This window comes from Panulirus ornatus, chromosome 51 (assembly GCF_036320965.1).
Source record: "Panulirus ornatus isolate Po-2019 chromosome 51, ASM3632096v1, whole genome shotgun sequence".
Lineage (NCBI taxonomy): Eukaryota > Metazoa > Arthropoda > Malacostraca > Decapoda > Palinuridae > Panulirus > Panulirus ornatus.
Window position 1 is genome coordinate 1,443,049 of NC_092274.1, and position 18,312 is coordinate 1,461,360.

An 18,312-nucleotide genomic window follows, 5' to 3' on the forward strand; every position below is an offset into this window, starting at 1 on the left:
GAGAGAGAGAGAGAGAGAGAGAGAGAGAGAGAGAGAGAGAGAGAGAGAGAGAGAGGATGTGGTCTGTCTTTAAGAATATGGATAGGAGCTGAAGGTGCGTTGAAATCGCTTTAGACGTATGGCTAGCTAGAGTGGGCGAGGACAGACTGAGCCAGAGGGTATACATGACAGTACTACAGAGGGAACAGGAAAGGAAGGATGACCCGAGATGTGAGGATGAAGTAGAAAGATGCGCAGGTTTGAGGGTCTGGGGCCTGAATATGCAGGAGGGTGAGGAGCGGACGTGTGGGATAGAGCGAAGTGGAATGATGTGGCATACATGGGGCGACGTGCTGTCAGTGTGTTCCACCAGATTTATGAATTGAGGGAAACCACACAAAAAAAAAAAAGGCGAGAGGCTTGGCTGTCAGTATGAGGTTGCTTTACATCACACATGGATGCCGAGAAAATGAGGACGTTCTTCGTCTGTTCCCAGCGCTCTTTTGTTACGCGGGAAATGGAGTGAAATTCTTGAGGCCGTGTCATCATTACTTGTAACGATCTCGTGAGGGAAATTCTCTCACGAAGTTGTTGCCAACACATCAATGTAGCGCATCCTTGATACTGCCCCCCCCCCCCCCCCCCATGATAGGAGTCCTGGGTATATACATATATCGATATATGCCCTATATTAGGGGTCCTGGGTGTATACATATACCAATGTATGCCATATATTAGGAGTCGTGGGTATATACATATACCAATATACGCCATATATTAGGAGTCCTGGGTATATACATATACCAATATATGCCATATATTAGGAGTCCTGGGTATATACATATACCAATATATGCCATATATTACGGGTCCTGGGTATATACATATACCAATATATGCCATATATACATATAGACGAATGAAGGCAGGACAAGTTGGGCTGGGGACCAGTGTCACGGTGATTAGGTCAGTTTAGGATGCGCCGAGGTCAGAGGTCAGAACAGCATGACGGTCCTGACCATAAACATTGACCCTCTCATGTTGTGGTGGGCGCTGGTACGTCACGATGAAGAGATGGGCAACCAGCCAATCAGATCGCGTCACCGTGTGACGTATCGCGTTGTGAAATGGGATCAGGAGTGTATGACGTCACCTTGCCCAGGGGAGATGGGGTTACGGAGAGCCTGATCGGTTCGCTGGCGATAATGTCGTGACATTACCGTGTGGCTGCGAGGGAACCTCGTAGATCCACAAATCAGGTTACGAGCGCAGCGTGACGAGACGAGAGTGGCCAATCAGGTTACGGGTACGGTATCACGTGATCATACACCGTGACGGGACTGCCAGAGGTCACCAGATGTGAAGGATTTCCATCATTGTTATCCATCCTGGGATTAGAATGTCCCCACTCCCCTCCTTTAGGGAGCGGCGGGGTCAGATGGGGTCAATCTACCGTTAGCATCGTGGTTGATCTGACCTGACCTGACCTACCAGCCTTCATCCTCTCACCGAGAATTTTATCATAATGTATTTCTTCATCTGGATTTGCCATCGTGAACTTAGATATATTTGAGATAAGTGGAGTAGGAGGTTCAGGGGTTATTATGTATTACATGACCACAGCGCAGGTGATCATGCATGGTATAGTGCGCAGTATGTGGTTGTAGTGCACGTGCAGGGGGATGCGTAGTACGTGGGTACATGATGTGTGTAGTGCGCAGTACGTGGGTGCATGATGTGTGTGTAGTGCGCAGTACACACGTACGTACATGATGTGTGTAGTGCGCAGTATGTACGTACGTGCATGATGTGTGTGTAGTGTGCTGTACGTGGGTACATGATGTGTGTGTAGTGCGCAGTACACACGTACGTACATGATGTGTGTAGTGCGCAGTATGTACGTACGTGCATGATGTGTGTGTAGTGTGCTGTACGTGGGTACATGATGTGTGTGTAGTGCGCAGTACGTGGGTCATGATGTGTGTGTGTAGTGCGCAGTACGTGGATCATGATGTGTGTGTAGTGCTCAGTACGTGGGTACATGATGTGCGCCGTACGTGGGTGCATTGCGCAGTACGTGGCCTTACTGAAATATGTGGGGGTGTAATGCGCAGTCCTTGGTTACACTGTATGTGGGAGTACGTAGCACATGGCTTACATTGTACACCCAGAACAGTTGTGTCTACTATTAACACTTGTGGCCTTTCAGAACAGGTGTTGTGTTCATCTCCGGCGCACCTGCGCCCTCTTGATAACAGATGGGCTCTGGGTACACTACCAGAACACTGTGAACCTTTCAGAACAGATGTGGTGGTGTTCACCCCCAGCGCACCTGTTACCCTCTAAGAACACGTGTTGTGGTGTAGCTTAGAAAACAGAGTGTGGTTGTACCGTGATCCTGGAGAAAGTTAGTAGTGGAGAACGCGTTAGAGTGAGTGAGAGATCAGAAGAGGCTCACACACACACACATACTTCAGGGTCGTAATGCTCTTACTTAAACACTTACATCAATCTAGTCCCGTCATTTTGATATATTCGTCTTCATTACGCCAGACACAGACAGTGTTTTAAGGGTAATTTATATATATTTTTTCCATGTAATGATAAAGCAACTAAATAAAAGAGGCAACAGTAATTTATTATCCTTAAGTACATTAAGTCTATATTTGTTTTAATCCATACACTTATGTAAGTCTGAGCACTTTTACTTTCCTCAAGACTTTGATCATAGATGATGTCTTCAGATCAACAGTGGTCCAAATTCGAAGTACATTAGTAAATATAAATGTATTAAATGACCCTCAGTAATACTGGATGGCCAAATCACTACGTAGCTAAAATTAGAATTCACATATATTTATTTTTTCCTTTCGCTTTTCCTGATGCCTTGAGAAGTGAGAGTGTCTGTCTGCCCGCATAATACATCCAAAGTTTACAGTTCGCTGATTTCTCAGGTGTGTTTAAGTCATCCATGGTTTTAGATATGCAAATTAGGATGACCCCCATCATGACCTCACCGATGACCCAGGGTTGAATGGTGTGTGTGTGGTGTCAGGAATGTGTGGGTTAGTCCAGTTGTGGAGTGGCCATTGGTGGATTTTGACGTTGTGGTGTGGTCGAAGTTGGCCAGTTCAGTAGTAGTGTTGCCAGTAGGGGTGTGTCATGTGGTAGTGTTACCAGTAGGGGTGTGTCATGTGGTAGTGTTGCCAGTAGGGGTGTGTCATGTGGTAGTGTTGCCAGTAGGGGTGTGTCCTGTGGTAGTGTTGCCAGTAGGGGCGTCATGTGGTAGTGTTGCCAGTAGGGGTGTATCCTGTGGTAGTGTTGCCAGTGTAGTTAAGATGGAAACAAATGCACAGTATTGATATAATCACACTAGAATAAGGATATGATTTAATGTAGGGAAAGCTGTCAAATATATGTTATTTTAATGTGTTCAGGATCACAGGTCATTGAAGAAGAGGAAGTAATATAATGCTTTTCCTCTGGTAAATATGAAAGTGCTCCTGCTGTATTTAAAGTTATTTGATAAGTTATTCCAGACCTGATTGCTCATACTTTTGAATTACACGAGTGATTCAATCTTGTAAATAAAATGTTGGATGTTTTCATTTATCATTTAGCTCTTGGTTATGTTACTGCTTTCTGTTTAATGTTGAACTCATTAGTTCATTTCAAGATTTAAGGACTTGATATATAGAATCAGAGGTGCTGTACATTGGAAATTATGGATTTAAAGAGAAACGAATATGTTCCCTAAAATCAGAGTTCTTCACAGTGCTCATGCTTTCCTATTGCTGGTTTGTCATGGATGTAGAGTAGGTACACTTTCAAATGTAAATATTATTAAGTTATTTTATGCCACCCGTAAAGTGTAGTACAGGTTATGATAGGGTCGTCATTGGGGACCCATCATTCACATGTAATTTGATATAATGGTACAGCTAATTTGTTTCGTCTGATCCATAGACGATGGTGTGTCTTATTAAGCCTTAGACAATGGTATGGTTCATTGAGCCATGGGAAATGGTATGGCTCAGTAAGCCGTAGACATTGGTATGGCTCATTAAGCTGCAGGCAATGGTATAGCTCCTTAAGCCTTGGACTATGATATGGCTCATTAAGTCTTAGATAATAGTATGGCTCACTAAGCCTTCAGCTATGGTATGGCTTATTAAGCCTTTGGCAATGGTATGGCTCATTCAGCCTTTGGCACTGGCATAGCTCATTACGCCTTGAATAATGATATGGGTCATTAAGCCATAGACAGTGGACTGGGTTATTAAACCTTAAAACATGGTATGGCGCAATAAGCCTTAGACACTGGCATGGCTCATCAAGCCTTAAGCAATGGTATGTCTCATTAGCCTTAGACAATGGTATGGCCCTTTAAGCCTTAGCAGTAGTATGGCTCATAAAGCCTTAGACATTGGTATACCTCATTAAATCTGAATTAAGGCTTATTTACTCAAAGGTATATTTTTTTCAATCTGATTGCGGTATGTTTATATTTCATTGTGTTTAGTATGGGCTTTGTTTTGTTTATTGTAAGATATAATTTTCTTTATTTGAAAACTACTTGCTTAGACGGGACTTCTTTTCGAGCCAAATGAAGAGCATATAGGTTTGTCTCTCCAGGAGTGGTTGTGTGGTGGCATATGGGTCGTGATGGTGGAGACCTGGCACTAACCACTTGCAGGGATGCACCATCAAGCCAGCCAGCACCAAGCTGCACCAACACAGCAACATCGCCAAATATTAGATGCATGGATGCTGCTACTTCTGTTACTCTTACCCTTCAGCTGTCCTCTGATTGATGGAGGTAAAAACTGGTTTTTTTATGTTTTAGTTATTACTTAGATATTTGTGCCTGTAGGGAGGGGCTTTGCATTAATGGGGCCACAACTTTTATCACTGCACTTTTATTGTAGAGGTATTGAATATTGCAGTGGTACTATCATTGTCTTTGCATGGCTTACTTCTTAAAATTCATCCACACACTTGTCTTCCTAACTTCTAGTTGTGCTGGCTTTTTCTGGACACTCTTTTTACTTAACTAACTAGTCTATATTGACATCATCATGCCTTTGAGGAACTTAGATTTAGTTATCTCTTGTTATTGCTTTTTCAAAGTAGGCAGATTGAGGATTTCTTTTCCATCTTTACAGCTAATTCCTCTTTGGTTTGCTACCATTTTTGTTGGAGTCTTATGGACCCTTTCCAGCAGTTCTCTGTGGCACTCAAGTGCAAGGATCAGACTGTTGCTGCTTACTCCAGCTTTGGTCGAATGTACCTCTTTATATGTCATTCTAATCATCTCATTGTCCATGCATAGTAATACCCATATTTGATTTTTTATGAATATTTATGGTATGAATAATGTATCACAACAGCACCCCAGATTTCTATGGATGATATCAAAAACTACTGACCAATTGTTTGATTTTTGTTTACTATTATTACTAAATTTGGTTACTTGATAGTAACATTAAATCTAAACTTTCTTTGGAGCATAGATTATCTTTTTGAGAATTTTTTATGTTAAATGTTGATGTTTTATGACTATATATACTGATGCACTGGTTTGTGCATACCTTTCCTTTGCTGTGATAAAACCCACTGCTTTCTTGCTGCTGTCCCAGTTAGGTTAGTGACTTGGCCCTGTTAAGCATTTGATTTAACCCATCCTAGGACAGGTTAGGTTAGTTTTTTCAATCAGAGAATTCTTTAATTGTGTACCACTGAGACTTAACCAAATCTAACAGGAAATCAAGTAGTAGTCTTCCATTTTCTTAGTGCTGTTGCTGAGCTGGGGTTGTATGTACCTTATGCAATTGCAAGTAGGATGTTTAATGTGGCATTCATCTGTTCCCATTAGCACTGGATCTGAATGATGTGGTGAAGTTGGGATCTGTAGATCGTGCAGCTGCGCTGCTGGAAGATGGTGCTGATATCAACATTAGGGATATTTCAGGTGAGGATGCTTGTCTCTGTGAGACTTTCATACTACACTGTGTTGTGTCATGCTCATTACCATACTGAGCATACTGCTTGTGGTTGATGTTAAGGTGAAGTTGACATCATGAATAGATCTCATATGAGTGCGAGGATTACTGAGAAGAAATTCTAAGTAGAAATATAGATCATTTGGTATCTTAGATCGGTAAGACTCTCATTAGTGGCAGTGTGATATATTTCCCTTGTAGCACTACTGTATGGCATTGTAATGTTGTCACTGTACACTGCTTTGTTGCAGATTGATGCAATATTGTTGAAGATTTGCCAGATCAAAGCCAAGCACTGACTGTTACCTTTTGACTCCATATTCTTTGAATGTATGGTTCTTTAGCTCTGCATGGTACAGTCTCAGTTTGACATGCTTATAGAGTAATACTTCTTAGTGATCGAATAACATGATTTTGATATAGGACTGCAATGTGGAAAGGAATTATGTTATTTGCTTAATATTAATATATGCAGAATGGATTGCTCCCAGTTTAATAGTTTGTGGCAGGGTAATATGCTTTCTATGTACCACAGCTACATAAGTGTACGTGGAACATAATTTGCTTACTCTCGTATCTGTATGTCTGTCTGGTAGTGTGTTAACTCAGGTGTAGTGTATGCATTTTGATTTACATATTAACTAGGAAAATTATATTTAGTTTGCAGGTGCTTTTACTCAAGAGTTCTGAAAGATGGAATGTACAGTCACAGCATAATACAAATTTGCTGTGAATTTGTACATTTCATTTTGTAAATAGATATCTGTAGAATTAAAGTAATGCAAGTGCCTCTTTTGTTAATGTTGTACCATTTGTCAGGTTAATGTAATCGCATACTAATGCTGCTCTTTGCAAGGTTACTGTGTTATTTGAGTTACGTTGCCGATCTCTCTGTGGGCAACACATTTTCAGAGTACCAGAGAATTTCTCTTTTAGGGTAATATGCCCTCAGTGAAGTGGAAGGATGATAGGTACTTGGTGAAATACTGCTTAGTTCCAAGGCAGTGTGATACTAATATTCAGTAGGGTATTATCATCTTGGCATAGCACTGTTGTACAACAGTGTAAAAGTGTGATGACAGTTTTTATGTGGCAGGTTGGACACCATTACACAATGCAGCCAACAATGGAGAGGTGGAGCTTGTCAGTCTCCTTCTTGACCATCATGCCAATATCAGTGCCCCCACCCTTGATCATGGTGAGTCTTCCTATCTGTTTTATGCTGTACTCATCCCATTACTGATACTGATTACAGTGAGGATAAAACCAATAATGTAATGATAATATGGATGTAATTATGTTGTGATAGGTGTTTTTTTAATTACCGTGACAATAAAAGTATTGATAACATTAGTGATAATGATAATGAAGATTATAATGAAGATAATAATATTCAGAATGATAATTATAATAGTAATAATCTTCGTTATAAAAGCAGTGATACATATAAAGTGGATGTGAGCCAATGGGGTTGTCTTTTATCCATTTCCTTAGTAGTGGTGAGGGAACAGTCAAAAAGTTGTGGATGACATTAGCTGCCAACAATAATGTTAAATACAACTGACTTCAAAGACTGAGTGTTGTGTAAGACAGTAACAACAAAAGCTGAGCATTGTTAGTGATAGTAAGAACTAGTCTCTAAATAATGTGGGTGGCATGAGTAACCAAAACTGAATGTTGTGAGTGATTGTAATAACTGTTGTAGGTGAAAGTAACAATCATAATTAAGTTTTGAGGAGTTAAAGTCACCAATACTGAACAGTGTGTATTTATGAAAACTAACATTGACTTTTTGTAGGATGATTGATAGCCAATGCTGGTTGCTGTGGGTAACTACATAGAATGTTGAATGGGGGATATTGACAACTAGCACTTGAGTATTGTGGACTGTTACTTATAGCTAACACTGAGTAGTTTGTGGTGACAGTAACAATCAATATGTAAGATATATGTTGAGACTCTATTAATTAGGCTTCATTTACTATCACAGATGCATAAAAGTACACTTAATTCTGATATTGCATTTCAGAAGTCAGCATGCATTATACCCATGTCTGGCAACTAACTTATACCTGCTAACACTAATGATTTGGGCATTACATATACCTTTCTCTCTCTATTTCTCAGGCAAAACAGCATTGCATCTAGCAGCCTACAGTGGCAAGGAAGAGGTGCTTCCAGTACTCTTAGATGCTGGTGGTATCATGGAACTGAGGGACATGAATGGTCAGTATCACCCAGTGCAGCTAAGTTATGTATGCTTATCATGTATTTTTTCATATAATTGCATATTTATGCCTACAAAGGACTTTTACGCTTGTATACCCAGCCCCTTAATGTATCTTTCCAGTCACATGATTTCTTGATTTTCACTTACCTTGCATTAACTCCTTCATTTAGTTTGTTTCATTCCCCTACTACTCTGTTTCAAGATAAGTATTTATCTTTGTGTTTTTATATGTTTTTCTTTGAAATTACCTGTTCATAAATACATATTTGTCCAGCACAAGGAGAGAGTTCTACCCATAAAAGGCTCCATCTTCTGAACTTTTTGTAGCATCAAATGGCTTCTGAACATTTGTATACTGCCAACATTTACAGTTTCACTACTTAGTCTGTTCCAACCATATCCACCCTTGCACTAAAACAAGTTCTAGCATAGCTTCTAGTCATGACCTCTGGTTATTGTGTCATTTGCTCCGTATAATTGTCTTCATTCTCCATCATATCACTTGGCTTATTTCATTGTCACCACTTTTTTATAACAGAAGTACAGTACTCCACGTCTTTTCAAACTAGCTTCTTAATTAGTTTCTTCTAGTGAATCCTCCGTGATCTTTCTCTATTAATTTGAAGTAATTGTTTTCTCTCAACATGGTCACTGTCATTAAGAAAGTTAGTCATATGTATTTTTCTGTTACATCTCAGATATCATAAACAGCATCGTCCTCCCAGGCTAGACCCCCAGATATTAGCAACTGCAGTATTTTTTGATAATCTGTTAGATACTACCATCAGGCATCCCCATAATATATATTTCAGATGATCATTACTAACAGCAGAATTGCCCAGAGTTATCCCTAAATGTTATTTACAGATACTGTTACCTGTAGCATCCCCTAAAGTTTTCTCCTTGATGTTGCGAGAAGCAGCATCTCCAGAATTATGCTACATGTAACTTATTTCATCATTTCTCAAGTCATCTTCTAGATGTTACTAAAAGCATCTTCCAACACCTTATCTCAAAGCTGTCTGTGAGATGTTAGCTACAGTTGCCTTCTCCAGATGTTACCCACAGTAATTACCCCTTGACTTTCCTCTCAGATGGAAAATGGACCTCCATGGTTTAGCAGTTTTTATTGCTGGCTGTGATGCATTCATGGGCTGCCCAGGAGTTGAGTCCATGCAGGTTCGAATCCTGCTTGTGGCAGTTGATGCACAGTAAACTCAGCTGTTCAGCCTTCCATAGGGGCCTGAACACACAGGAGGGTGAGGCATGCAAGGAATAGAGTGAATTGGAACAGTTTGGTATATTGGGGTCGATGTGCTGTCAATGGAATGAACCAGGGCATGTGAAACATCTGGGGAAAAACCATGGAAAGGTCTGTTAGGCCAGATGTTACCCACAGTATCCCTCAGATCCTTAGATATTACTTGTAGCAGTATCCCCCACTTTAATCCAGAACAGCATTATTCCCTGGCAGTGTTGCTGAAAACAGAATCCTACAGGCTATTTCCTAGATGTTGAAGCTGTCATCCTCCAACTATGACCAAGATATTATAGCATTCTTGTCTTTCAGGCCAGACAGCTCTACACTTGGCTTCTTGGCACTGTCAGCCTGGAGTTGCAGTGGTGCTTCTGGACCATGGAGCTGATGTTAATACTCAGGACAAGGGAGGTGAGTCTCATAGCTGGTTCATCAGCAGATAGATCTCTCAGTTTGACCCATGGTGCATGGTGTTAATTACAGAAGAATGCAAAGTTTCTGAATACCTTATGTGTCATAGACTTGTGCTATGAATTCTCTAGTGGGTCACATGTTTCCAAATTTTGTTTAACACTTCCTGCATGTTATCCACATTCCCTGTTTTCCAGTATCATTTGAAAACTTGAACTTACCTTGAGACATGGTCTCTCACCCATTCTCAGGGCATATCTGCGATGAAGGGCATCTTGTTAACAATAACACAAAATTACAACAATAAAAAAATTTCAGAAACTGGTGACATCTCTACAGAGTAGGTATATATGCACTATGTATATTTATTCAGATAACTTACTGAATTATTTTTTTTAATGCACAGGTAGTACACCAATCCATCTTGCCACAATCAAGAACTGTGATAAAGTGGTTGAGAAGCTGCTGACCTACTGTCCAGATCTGAGACTGCCTGATAGTCGAGGTGAGAGATGCTTTTCTGCTTCTACATATTTCCCAAAAGGAATGCTGATCTCTAGGTGTATGTAAATTAAAGGTATCATGAGGGTTAAACATTGCTGTCCTTTTCTGTCCAAACTATATACAACCCAACTTAAGACATTTACTTTCTCACTCTTTAGACATTATATAGTACAAGCTGACTTTTCAGTTTTGCCAAAACTCTACCCTTTTAGTGTGCAATTGATTTATTCAACTTCCCAATGCACTTTTTTTTATTCATGAAATGCACAAAAAGAAAAAATCTGAAGGATTTAGACTTAACCATTGCTTATAAGGAAGAACACATTTATGAGATTGGCCAATCCTACATATGCAGGTTATATAAATATGTATATTTTTTTCATACTCATTTGCTATTTCCTGCATTAGTGAGATAGTGTCAAGAACAGGTGACTGAGCCTTTAAGGGAAAAATCCTCACTTTGTTCCCATCCCTGTTCCTTCTTTTGGAAATGTAAAACAGGAGGGAAGGGTTTCCAGTGCCTCGCTCCCACCCCATTTAGTAGTCATCTATGACATGCAGGGAATACACTGGCAGTATTCTTTCTTCCCTATCCCCAAACATATACTCTGTAATACAGAGTGTTAACTTTCCAATTATGTCCATACTTTATGCTTCCCAACAGAGAAATGGTGTATATTTTGTATTTTGTTCAGTCCTCAAATATAGTATTCTTATGTATGAGAACAGGTCTGTTTTCTCTCCAAAACCAAGTGTTTTAGGAAGTGTGGCATCCCCTGCTGTTTTCACCTTAAGATGATTATATCCCAGATATGTGCCTCTAAAGCAGTGTCTCTACTCCTTGGGTATAGTTTTACTCAGCCTCTGATAAAAACTTGTGATGCCTTTTTTATGCAAATTGTTTCTAATTATGTTCATAGCTATTTCTGTAGGTTGAAAAGTTTTCTATAGTAATTCCAGGGTTATAATCTCTGCAGACAGGACTGTAGTGCAGGTTGCCCGTGAGAGAAATGCCACTTGCATCATGGCCTTACTTCAAGGTCAGTTTATGTGCTTGAATCGTTGTGCCCTCAGACCTCATTACATTAGCACAAAGTTCAGCTTATATTAAGTAATTCATTTGAGAGATCTGTTTTCTTGCACTGGAGTTACCATATTATTGTTTTTCAGGAGTTATCTCTTCAAAGTTCAAAAGTTGTACTTCAGAAGTGCAGTTACGATATGATCAACTGTGGGCACAGTTATACTATAGACTTAACATGTAATTAAGTAAATGTTTTACTTATAGTGCTGTTATACTTGAGTGGATAATAATGTATTTAACGTGACATGAAAATTCATATTCACATTATCTTGTAGAGCATGTGCGGTGGCCGTGTAGTCGACACAGGCTCCGACATCTGGCCAAGAGGGTTAACATCACTGAGGAAGGTGAGTGCTGCAAAAAGGGTATTGGTCAGTATCTCTTAAGTAAGATGAGTTTGAGTACCAGTAAGGAAATTTGGAATTGGTATTATTGTAGGAAGTGTGTGATGATACCAAAGAGCATTATAGGAGTTACCAGCATTACTAATGCAGATCTGGATCAGATTCAGAAAGTGAGTAAGCAGCATTTATTTTGAGTGTCAGGGTTGGTACTGTTGAGAGTGTCAGGTTGCAGTACCACTAAAGTTCAGAATCTGCACTTTGGTAGTACCACTGAAGACGATTAGGGCCAGAAACTACAGAAAATGGTAAGTAGGAGTGCTATTGATGGAGATGAATAGCAGCAACAATATGGGATGTGTGGACTGATGCTAGTGACAAGACTACTCATGGATGGCTGTATGATCACATGCTACATACAAGATGTCTGTGCTGGATGATGCTGGCTGCAGGAAAACACGCTTTATCCTATGTAAGATGATGTTAGTGACCAGGCAACATGTTGATGTGTGTGGCATGATGGCAGTGGAAGGGCCACATGCAGAACTCTGGGCTGATATTGTTTGAAATCACCACACACAGAATTTTTCTGGTACAGAAATCACACACTGAACTCTGTTTTGGGTGATGCTAGTCACAGGACATTATGCTGTTGTCTGTGTGAGCCAAACGCTCAGTGTATTTGTGGTATCGTACATGTGGCAGGACTATCCATATAAATCTGTGTGATTTGCTGCTAGTGAAAGAACCACAGTGCAGAAATTGTGTATATCTGAAATGGAGAATTACTTCTTAATATTTTCTTTAGATTAACCCTTTATACATGACTTTTTTGATACTCTGAATATAAGTTCATTGTCAGTTTGGAGAAATTTAAAGTTAAGAATAAGGGAAATATAGCCCACAGAAAATGGCAACAAAAAGTCACTCTATAATGACTTAAGTAATATCATATAGGGGTTTCATATTCATATTTTCATTCTTGATATAATTTTATACTCAGGGCTCTCTATGAAATTTTAGTTTTCAGTGGGTTTGCTTATACCCTAAGGATGAGGTTGAATTATTGTGATTTAGATATTATCATCCTTCCTGGTAGGAAAGGCATGTCCACAGGGTGAGCAGGAGTACCCAGATGAGGAGTCATATAGTTGGTGGCTGAGGGAAACTCCAGCAGGCAAAACTGTAGGTGTTCCTTGTCCTGCCATTTCCAATGGTACTGGCACCTGGACTTGTTCCCAAGATGGCACTTGGGACAGGACACCCATACTCAGGTAATCCAATTGCAATACTGTTCTGTCAGCTTGCCATAATGGTGTCATCTCATATCTATCTAACAATAGTTATTAGGAAGGGGGTTAGCTTAGAATGTAGGAAATGGAGTTTATATTAAAGTTGTAGCTCTGACACCTAGGAACAACCTGATTTTTTCTTCTGTAGCAACTGGAATTTCTAAAGGTATCTTGACAGTGATATAAATTCATACATTTTAAGTTTAGCTGATCTTGTATAGTATACTTTATTCTCATAAGTTTTTCAGGAAAAAGAATTCTAATGTGTAATTTTACAAGTGTACTCATTTTCTTACCATATTCACTAAAGGTGGATAACAAACAGTTTAAGTATATGATTTCTGATAGCTTTTTTGCTCTCACACCAACTCTTGATTTTACCCCTGAGACATTTCCAAATCATTCTTCATCTTTACCATTAAACTTTGGTTTATGCTGAGTCAAAACATTCATATTCCCATCCTCAAAAATGTCATACTACCTATCTCTCCATTTTTCTTTTAAAAAGTTACATATTCACACCTTTCTTCTCCAGGAGTCTTCTATCTTTAAAATGGTCCTGCAGCACGACAATAAATTTGCTTCTTTTATTTGTCCACGGACAACTGAATCTAGGCCATCTCATTGATGCTCTATATATACCCTAGCCTGAGCCAGGTACCCATTTTATTGACCTATTTGTAGGGGTGGATGAACAGCTAGGTTGACTGTGGACTAACCGTCACAAGTAGAATTTGAACCTTTGCACTCATCCCTGGCTGGCCTGTGAATGATACATTCAGGAACACTAACCACTACACCATGGAGGTCCATTTGCTTGCCATGTTAGAAACAGCCATCTTCTGCTTACATAGCTGAAGAAAATGTTTTGCTAAAGAACGGTGCATTTCACACTTGTTACAAATCTTATTTTTCATTTGTTTAAACAAGAAATAGAGTTATGTATATACTTACTAGATCATATATGTAACAGAATTAAGCTCATACCTTCCGTCAGTTTGTAGAATTCATGCCATTGTCTTTGGTCCATTTATTTATCTTTATCCCCAAGATTTTACTCCTCTTTACTTTTCTGGATACCTTTTATTACAATGGAGACATGATTTGGAATGGTGTCTCTTTTTGGTCACTAGTCACAATATTAGAGCATTAGAACTTTTTCACTGAAGTGGGAAAAACAGTTAGATCTATTAAAAAATATACTAGAATGAAAAAAGTCTGGTCTACCTGCAGCAGGATGGAAGAGGTGTGATGTAATTCAGCACAACTGTATGAAAGTTTCAACATATCGTTTTCTTACTGCAGCCAGTGCCAAGCAGTGATGTTCAGCAGGGTGCAGGAGGTGCTGGAGGCAGAAAATGTGACAGCAGCAGAGATCATCACCACTGTGGCAGCCAGCCTGCAATCCCTCGTGCTGATGCCTGGAGACATCCTTGAATTGGCAAACATACTGGACAACCTCACTCACAAGCACCTTAGGAACCTGAAGCAAAACCACTCTCGCAGAGAAGGTCTGAAGCTGGCCCAGGTAGGGTACTGTCCTAGGCTAATGCCTATTATATTTCCTTTTCCTAAGGAAAAAGAGAAATGTAAGAAGTGCAGTTTTTTCAATAGATATCCCATTCTCCTGCATCAAATAAATTGTTACTGTTTTAAAGTACACATGAAGAGCCATCTTAGATTTAAATTATATTTTCATATTACTTGTTCAAATGTTACCGAAGTGCATTGCCTCCAGACAGCTCCCCCTTAAGAGAGTTTCTTAGGAATATAAAAGAAAATGACTCTAAACACCATTTCAGCCATATGCAGTGGTAAAATATCAAATTTAGTGAAGAAACTACATAAACATAATGCTTACATATGTCCTCATATCTTATAAATGTGAGGATGTTAGAGAGACAACTCCTTTCTCCCTGATGGCAGCATACTTAACATTGCAACGGTTCTTGCCTCCATACATTACAACACTTCTTGCCTGCCACTTAATTGTCATCTTGAGTGCTCTCACTGCTGTAGGTCACCACAAGGGCTCTTAGTAATTTGGGCTTCAGATGAGAAAATGTAAGTTTTATTTTTGGTAGGGGAAAATAGCCCCATGAGTTTCCAGGAGTTCTAACTCAAGTTTCTTGTAGAAATACATCCATCTTTCAAAATCAGATTTAAGCTTGTAGCAACGATCTGCGATTCATAATGTTTTTGCGATATACCAACAGAGGGCACTAGAATATGTGTGAATGGAACTAAAGTTATGAGAAAAGTAAAGTGCACTTAGAAATGTAAGCTGTGGTTGAGCCTACTGATAGCACGTAACCTTCTATATATTGTATCAGTCCAGTTCATTGTGTCACATGCACACCTCTCACCCCTCTAAAGTTAAGACCATGACACCTCAGAACCTCTCTCACTCCATCCATCCATCTCTTTCTTGGTTTACCCATCCCCCTTCATCTCCTCTGTTCAGTCAGACATGTAGATCACCTTTTTCAGACTTCCTTAAACTCATCTTCTCCCCATATGTAATCTTTCTGCACACCTTTGTCAGTGAATCAGAGTATACTTTTACCACATCTCTCTCTCTTACACTTTCATGCCATACAGTCAACCCACCACATACCACATACTGACCCAAAGCACTTAGTTTCCAGCATTTCCAACTTCTAGGCATCCGCAATCTATATTCCCTCAATTTGCACAAATACCATTTCATATACACACATAATTTCTATACGTGCACACACCAGAGTCCAATACACTTTCACACCATTATACATTCAGAGACCTTATGTACCTGCAAACATCCTTTTCAATTGCATGCCCATATACTTTACACATTCACCCACATGTTTTCTACAGCAAAAACATACTCTGGATTTGCACACAAACCTTATACTGTATACCTACATCTAAACACATGCACTTGATACATAAATAACATTTCATGTGTCTGGTTACAGATGTACATGACAGGATTAATGAAGACAGTGCAGCAGCTGATGGAATGGCCAGGGGGTTGGTGGGCCCTTTCCCATTATCAACGCACTCTCACCTCCACACGCCTCCAGACCTCTGTTACATCTGCTGCCCTTGCTTTTGTACCCCTCCAGAAGGTCCGAATCCAGAACTTTACTCAGGAAAAACTTCGTAAGTTTCTGTGTTGTTTCCTGCCTTTCTTGGAAAATAGTTACTCATGGTTCTGCTACTAATATTTTCTAACATATCAACATAAAGATACATGAATTAAAGTGTTTTTTATGCTGTAATTTTCCAAAAATAGCTGCTCAAGTTATAATGTTATAATGTCTGAGAAGAAGGAAGCAGTCTTGTGATATGTGTTCAGTTAAGTGAACAAGTATACATGTTATTGCACTTTTTTCATAGTTGTTTGCTGTTTCCTGTGTAGTATTAGGAACATACAAAGCATGGCCTCATTTATTGACTTCCATCCTTTAGCATTTTTGTATACAGTAGTGTTTTATAACATATGAAAATATTATCATTTGATACTGGAATGTTTCTGCTGTTACACTGTCGTGGGATAACTTTACAAGTTGATTATATATGATTATATATGTCCACACATCTTCATGAGTTTTTTATATCTGCTAACAAGAACAGCTAAAGAGCAATACTGTTTAATGATATGTATTCTTTTACGTTGACAGTGAACATTTCAGGCTACCATTTTTGTTATGTAACTTTCAACAAAAAAGTTGGATATTACCATGCACTTTTCTACTGATGTCAAAGTAGAAAATGATTAACCATTGTCTGCATTCTCAAACAGTGACAGAAAAACCTAGGAAAGTTTTTGTTGGCATTTAGCACACTGGTGACAATGTGCACATGAGTATCCAATAGTGCAAAGGTAATCAGAGTTGTGGGGATAAGTAGGGATAATGTGATTTTGGGATTCCCTTTTTTGTGTAATTCACAAAGATGTGCAACTCACTGATGCTGTTATGCACTTGGGGTTCCAGTGGCATATAGCTGACTGAAAGTGATGTATGGCTCACTTTTGGTGTAGCACAGAAAAATCAATAGTGCCTGATACTAGCAATGGTGTGACTGGGATTCTGTTAGTGAGAGACTTAGTGGAGATTGGATGTAATTGCTGTTCCAGTAGTAAGTGAGTCACTAGAGGTGATGTGCACTTAGTGTCCAATTTATGTGGTTCACTAGAGGTGGTGTGCACTTGGAGTTCCAATGTTGTGAGGTTAACTAGGATTGGCATTAACTTCATATTATTGATGTGAGGTTTAGGAGAGATGGTCTTCTTCTGTAGCTCCAGTAGTGTAAGGCTCACCAGCAGTAGTGGGCATTTGAAATTCTGGTTGTTTGTGGCACATTTGGAGTTTTATTTATCTGAAATTCATTCAAATTCATGTTACCTTGGGATTCTGTTAGTGTGAGGTTCTTGAGAGATAGTTTATACTTGGGATTGCGGTTATATGAGGTTCACTAAAGACAGTGTGCACTTGGGTTCCAGATATTCACATGGTGCAGCAGCCAGTATCATACTTTCGCCCTGTGCACCACCGCTCATACACACACCCACATTTCAACTTCACCACGATCACTCTTCCTCGGAACTTCCATCGAGGCTACGTACAGCACTTCAGGACAGTCAGGGTGGTCTTCATCTCTTTTAAGGACCTCCATTGCACAGCTAACACTATACCCTGGTGAGATAAGAATAATAAATATTCTGTATTCTTGTTTTCAATATGTTATTGTAATGTCACTAGCAAAATCAGTTGCTCCACTAACACTGTTCCCTGAGAAGTTAGGTTTAGAGGTTTTCACCTCCTGCACTGACCCCAGCTGTTCCACCAGTGCTGTCCCTTTATGAGTTGATAGCAAGTTCTAGTACAGTTTCCTTCACTCTTCCATTAGCACTGTGCCTTATTTAATTAGGAGTTTGGGAGGCCTTTATTTTTATGACTGATATTCCTTCTGTCCCTCTTGTGTATTTTTAACTATCTTTCTATCTGTTTATATCTCTGATGCCCCTTCCCTTTGGTAACTACCCCCTAGGTAGTAGCCTTAGCAAAAGAGTCTCCATAGCTGGTGAACTCCAGTGCCTCTTCGTAGCATTAAGCACCTCACCCTGAACAGGCCACTGGCAGAGGACAACTTTAGCACAGTGTTTTCAGAGGCTAATACTGGCTACTTCTACCTAATGTGTCCACCTAATGTTCTGACATACTA

At 39.6% G+C, this 18,312-nt stretch overlaps 1 protein-coding gene across 6 annotated transcripts in view; it reads left to right on the plus strand.

Annotated features, from left to right (window-relative positions):
* Positions 1 to 18,312, plus strand: part of LOC139764808 (adhesion G protein-coupled receptor L3-like) — a 39,845-nt gene that overhangs the window by 3,916 nt on the left and 17,617 nt on the right. For 4 of the 6 annotated variants that reach the window (XR_011716475.1, XR_011716474.1, XM_071691748.1 and 1 more), the window contains exons 2-13: positions 4,615 to 4,798; positions 5,855 to 5,950; positions 7,078 to 7,179; positions 8,109 to 8,207; positions 9,782 to 9,880; positions 10,287 to 10,385; positions 11,362 to 11,424; positions 11,744 to 11,815; positions 12,909 to 13,083; positions 14,407 to 14,629; positions 16,059 to 16,245; positions 17,591 to 17,786. Coding sequence is in view for 4 of the 6 variants with exons in the window: in XM_071691748.1 (XP_071547849.1) it covers positions 4,678 to 4,798; positions 5,855 to 5,950; positions 7,078 to 7,179; positions 8,109 to 8,207; positions 9,782 to 9,880; positions 10,287 to 10,385; positions 11,362 to 11,424; positions 11,744 to 11,815; positions 12,909 to 13,083; positions 14,407 to 14,629; positions 16,059 to 16,245; positions 17,591 to 17,786 (1,532 nt within the window). In the remaining 2 variants the exon portion in view is untranslated. Of the gene's footprint in view, positions 1 to 1,484; positions 1,507 to 4,600; positions 4,799 to 5,854; positions 5,951 to 7,077; positions 7,180 to 8,108; positions 8,208 to 9,781; positions 9,881 to 10,286; positions 10,386 to 11,361; positions 11,425 to 11,743; positions 11,816 to 12,908; positions 13,084 to 14,406; positions 14,630 to 16,058; positions 16,246 to 17,590; positions 17,787 to 18,312 lie in introns of those variants that run through there. The other 2 variants (XM_071691750.1, XM_071691749.1) reach the window with 2 other exon arrangements.